The 5,274-nt window shown below is 63.5% G+C and overlaps 1 protein-coding gene across 1 annotated transcript; it reads left to right on the top strand.

Annotated features, from left to right (window-relative positions):
- Positions 1–286: 286 nt before the first annotated feature.
- NDUFS2 (NADH dehydrogenase (ubiquinone) Fe-S protein 2, 49kDa (NADH-coenzyme Q reductase)) lies at positions 287–5,235 on the top strand (the record flags this gene model as incomplete). The annotated part of the gene is made up of 12 exons (XM_010294081.1): positions 287–477; positions 1,358–1,478; positions 1,669–1,781; positions 1,906–1,980; positions 2,121–2,198; positions 2,435–2,520; positions 2,874–2,993; positions 3,148–3,277; positions 3,853–3,948; positions 4,182–4,256; positions 5,039–5,096; positions 5,198–5,235. Coding segments are annotated over 12 exons (1,181 nt in total), but the record flags the coding sequence as incomplete, so codon positions are not given.
- Between the last annotated feature and the right edge of the window lie 39 nt (positions 5,236–5,274).

Here is a 5,274-nt window from a genome sequence, read left to right as displayed (position 1 = left end):
CCCCATGCTCTGGGAAGAGTCGCCAGCCCGGGCTGAGCCTCCCAAGGGTCAACAGGAGGCCCTTGGACTGTCCCAGGGGTCTTGCGCTGGGCTGAGACAGGAGCTGGCAGGGGGGACGCTGCCTTCCTGGTGTCCAGCTAAGCGCTGAGCTCAGCTTGGACATCTGTCCAGTGTCTGCTCCACGTTTCTGTGCTGCTGGAAAAGGCCGAGGGCGCTTGGGGGCAGCGGCACTTCTGGGGATGGATGTTCCTCACTGCGCAACTCTCCTCTTTGCTCCCCTGAGCAGACAAGGACCCTCTGGCTCACAAGAAGGTCTCGAGTTTGACCATAAACTTTGGGCCCCAGCACCCAGCTGCCCACGGGGTCTTGCGGCTGGTCATGGAGCTGAGCGGGGAGACGGTGAAGAAGTGTGACCCCCACATTGGCCTCCTGCACCGAGGCACCGAGAAGCTCATTGAATACAAGACGTACCTCCAGGTAAGGTGCAGTGGGCTCCCAGTGCTTCCCAATCCCAGGGGCTGGTGTCTGTCCACAGGGAGAGCAAGGGGTGTCCTTTTGGGGTGAGGGGCTGTTGGTGTCCATCCGTCTGCAGCTGTCTGATCAGGTGCGTCATCAGCCTCCTTGGCACGGTGGGAGGGGATATATTTCCTGTCAGGTTTTGCAGCAGTGTTTGTAAACAGATTGTGCTGATTTATGATCCCAATCGGGTTTAACCTTTGCGCTGGCGGGAGAAATGGAGCTTGAAATAGCTCAGGGCTGGGTGAGGGGCTGTTGGTGTCCATCCGTCTGCAGCTGTCTGATCAGGTGCGTCATCAGCCTCCTTGGCACGGTGGGAGGGGATATATTTCCTGTCAGGTTTTGCAGCAGTGTTTGTAAACAGATTGTGCTGATTTATGATCCCAATCGGGTTTAACCTTTGCGCTGGCGGGAGAAATGGAGCTTGAAATAGCTCAGGGCTGGGGGGGAGCGCCGCCTTGGCTGGCTGCTGCAGCTTGGGGCAGTGCCATGATGGCTGTGCTGAGCTCCGTGGTAGCAACAGTTCTCAGGTGGCGTGTGCCAAGGGTGCAGGATTTGGGCCCTTGCAGTGTCTGTGAGCTGGAAAACTCACAGAGGGATGTTGTCTGTCTTCCTTCCCGCCTTATTCCAAGGAAGGGCCATCCGTGTGTCTGCACCAGCCCGGGGCCAGAGCTTCTGGGCTGTGTTCATGGCTGCTGTCATGCTCGATGCTCCCTGAGCCGGGAGGATGCTGTGCCTGGGGGCTGCGTCCTGGTGCTCCCCAGCTGTGGTGAAACCTCTGAGTGCTCCCGGCAGTCCTCGGGTGCTGGCAGCTGCTGCTCAAGGTCTTTCCTTTTGGCAGGCGCTGCCATACTTTGACCGTCTCGACTACGTCTCCATGATGTGCAATGAGCAGGCCTATTCCTTGGCTGTGGAAAAGCTGCTCAACATCCGCCCGCCTCTGCGGGCTCAGTGGATCCGAGGTGAGGGTGGCCCCACGCATCCCTGTACCGTTTCTGTGGGGCTCCAGCTCCCATGCTGGAGGCGGGGACCCCTGCCTGCCCCGCTGAAGCTCGTAGCTCTTGGCTTTCTGGGGACTCAGCCCCTGTTCCCTCTCCCCAGAGGGGCACAAAGCCAGAGGTGCTCACCCCACTGTGCCCCCTCTGCCCGCAGTCCTCTTCGCAGAGATAACCCGGCTGCTCAACCACATCATGGCTGTGACCACGCATGCGCTGGATATCGGGGCCATGACCCCCTTCTTCTGGATGTTTGAGGAGAGGGAGAAGGTAAAGGGCTGCGCAGCTGTACCGTCAGCTCAGAGGGGATTGTGGGGGGGTAGATTTGGAGTTCGGTGCTGCCCATGGGGCTGTTCTGTGCTGGGGTGCAGTGGGATCTCCTCTGTCCCTGCAGATGTTTGAGTTCTATGAGCGGGTCTCAGGGGCGCGGATGCATGCTGCCTACATACGCCCCGGCGGGGTACACCAGGTAAGGGTGGCCGTGCCGTGCCCCGGATCCCTCCCCGGTTGCGTGGGCATGTGCAGGGTGTCCCTGTGTCCCTGCGTGGGTGATGGCCCCTCCGGGGCCACTGGCCGAGCATGGGCTGACCTCCCTCTCCTGCTGCGCAGGACCTGCCCCTGGGGCTGATGGACGACATCTATGAGTTCGTGAAGAATTTCTCCATGCGGATAGACGAGGTGGAGGAGGTGAGGTGGGATGGGAGCCGGGCTTCTGCTCAAATCCTGGGCGAGAGGGACAGTCCCCACTTCCCAGCACCCTGAGGGCTAGGGTTTCATGATGCCTGTCCCCTGGGCACAGCCAGCGCAGGGTTATTCCTCCTGTGGCAGCGGTGACAAGGTGACATGGGTCAGGAAAGGGGGTGTGCAGTCGGGGAGAGACAGCCAGTGCAGGGAATGGGTGACTGATGCCCTGCTACCTGCAGATGCTCACGAACAACCGCATCTGGAAGAACCGCACAGTCGACATCGGGGTGATAACGGCAGAGGAGGCTCTCAACTACGGGTTCAGGTGGGCCTGGTGGCTGCCAGGGATGTTTCAGCAGGCTCAGCCCTGACTGCAGGACTCCTCAGGGCTGATTGGAGCCGAGTTTGGGAATGATGACACCAGTGACACTCAGGGCAGTGCTACCCGGTGGCTGTGGCACGGCAGGAGCTGTGGTGCCTTCTCCTACTTTACCCGCCTGATGTCCCCAGCCCGTCCTGTGGCCACTGCTCAGTGCTGTGGGGTGTGTGCAGGTGGAGAAGGCATGGCCGCGTTCCCCTGCGTCGGGATCTGCTTTGGGGTGCAGGGAGGGCCCGGAGCTGGTGTGGGGCTGGGGGCCCCACTTCGGGCGGGCTGCTCACCTGCTTCCCTCTGCCCAGCGGGGTGATGCTCCGGGGCTCGGGGATCCACTGGGATCTGCGCAAGACCCAGCCCTATGACGTCTATGACCAGGTGGAGTTCGACGTCCCCATCGGCTCCCGGGGCGACTGCTATGACAGGTACATCGCGCCACGGCTCTGCCGCGTGCTGGTGGCTGTGGGAGGCCTCGCCGGGGTCGCACCTCCTCTGTGGGCCTGTGGTGAGGCTGTGGCTTCCCCAACGGGGTGCTCACCATGCAGGGCGCAGGTCCTGAGCGGTGTGGGGGTCCCACAGGTACCTGTGCCGCGTGGAAGAGATGCGACAGTCTCTCCGTATCATCCTCCAGTGCCTCAACAAGATGCCTGAGGGGGAGATCAAAGTAGACGATGCCAAAATCTCCCCTCCGAAGCGGGCAGAGATGAAGGTAAACGTGCTTCCTTCTCCCACCGGGCCTTGTCACTGGCTGCGTGTTAGCACTGGCAGGCAGGAATTGCGTTTTGGCGTGTCAGACGCTTGTGCTGAGGATTTTGCTGGTGTTGCCTGCCGCCGCATCCATCCCCTGGCTTGGCTGGGGACTGCCTGGCATCCTGTGTGCCGCCCCTGCCAGGTCTGGCAGCGCGTGGGCAGGGAGGACGGCTTTGTGCCTGCGGTAGGTTCGCTGCCTGATGAAGCCGCTCCTGAGCCCTGCGGCCGCCCGGCCCTGTGATGTGGGAGGGGATCTCCCTTCCCAGCTCTGCCAGGTCTGGCCCAGCTTCGCCAAAAAAGCTGCTCTGGTAAAGGCAGGGCCTGGCAGAGCAGAGGATGGCAGACGTGGCAGCTGCCCTGCCTCCTCATCCCACGTGCTCGTTATGGCAGTGGCCGTGTGAACACGGCCACCACCCTGGTTCCCACGCATGGCTTCCTGTCACCAGCCGCCGAGGCACACGCAAGAGACGGGCAGTGTTTTCTGCCCGTGCCTGGCCGCACGCCCTTGGTAATGGTGCCCTGCTCTCTCCACAGACCTCCATGGAGTCGCTGATCCATCACTTCAAGCTCTACACAGAGGGCTACCAGGTGCCCCCCGGAGCCACCTACACAGCCATCGAGGCCCCCAAGGTGCCACTTCTGACGGTGTTACGGGGGCGGTGGGCTCTGGCATGGTGAAGGGTGTCCTGGCTGCCCGGCGTCACTCCTGGGGACATTGCGGTGCTCTTGTCACCGGCTGAGTGGGCCGTCCTGCCCCCAGGGCTGTGCTCTCACACCAGGGTTGGACACTGCAGCTGGAAGACAGAGCCTCAGCCCCATGACAGTGTCACCACATCACCAGCCCTGTCCCCGTGTCCTTGCAGGGTGAATTCGGTGTCTACCTTGTCTCGGATGGCAGCAGCCGCCCCTATCGCTGCAAGATCAAGGCGCCTGGATTGGTCTGTGGGCCACGCCCTGCGTGTCCCCCAGGCTCCCTCTGCGGCCCCAACTCGGCTCTCGTGCCTCTGCGGCTAGAGCCAGTTTCCTTTCTCTGCTGATAACTGACCACTTCCCCCTTCCCCCTCCCTGCCGGGCCGTGCTGGGGGGCAGTGCCCCCTCCCCTGCCTGCCCCCAGCCGTGGGGTTGGAGCGGGCCCTGCTGCCGTGGGCCACGCCCTGCGTGTCCCCCAGGCTCCCTCTGCGGCCCCAACTCGGCTCTCGTGCCTCTGCGGCTAGAGCCAGTTTCCTTTCTCTGCTGATAACTGACCACTTCCCCCTTCCCCCTCCCTGCCGGGCCGTGCTGGGGGGCAGTGCCCCCTCCCCTGCCTGCCCCCAGCCGTGGGGTTGGAGCGGGCCCTGCTGCCAGCGCAGCACCCGCTCCGGAAATGGAGAGCTGAGCCGGGCCCTGCTCAGCCGCTCTGTCGTGCGAAGCCGGGAGGCAGAGCCGTCCCCCTCCCGCCTCAGCAGGCCTGGGGCCAGGGTGGTGGGTGCCTGGGGGACTCCAGAGGGGAGGCTGATGGGGGTCCCTATGCTCTGCTTCAGGCTGGTCTGGATCGGATGTCGCAGCGCAGCACCCGCTCCGGAAATGGAGAGCTGAGCCGGGCCCTGCTCAGCCGCTCTGTCGTGCGAAGCCGGGAGGCAGAGCCGTCCCCCTCCCGCCTCAGCAGGCCTGGGGCCAGGGTGGTGGGTGCCTGGGGGACTCCAGAGGGGAGGCTGATGGGGGTCCCTATGCTCTGCTTCAGGCTGGTCTGGATCGGATGTCGCAGGTCCACATGCTGGCGGATGTCGTGGCCATCATCGGTATGTTCCCTCCTTGGGCTGGGGACTCCCAGGGCTGTTGGGGGGCTCCTTCCCCATGCAGGGGGGCTGATCGTGCCCTGACCCCTCTCTCCCTCTCCCAGGCACGCAAGACATCGTCTTTGGGGAAGTGGATCGATGAGGCAGTGGCCCCCGCCCGGCCCGCCGCGCCCATCTCCTC

Source organism: Phaethon lepturus, unplaced genomic scaffold (genome assembly GCF_000687285.1).
Source record: "Phaethon lepturus isolate BGI_N335 unplaced genomic scaffold, ASM68728v1 scaffold29569, whole genome shotgun sequence".
Taxonomy (NCBI): Eukaryota; Metazoa; Chordata; class Aves; order Phaethontiformes; family Phaethontidae; genus Phaethon; species Phaethon lepturus.
This window is presented reverse-complemented; position numbering and strand designations above follow the sequence as displayed.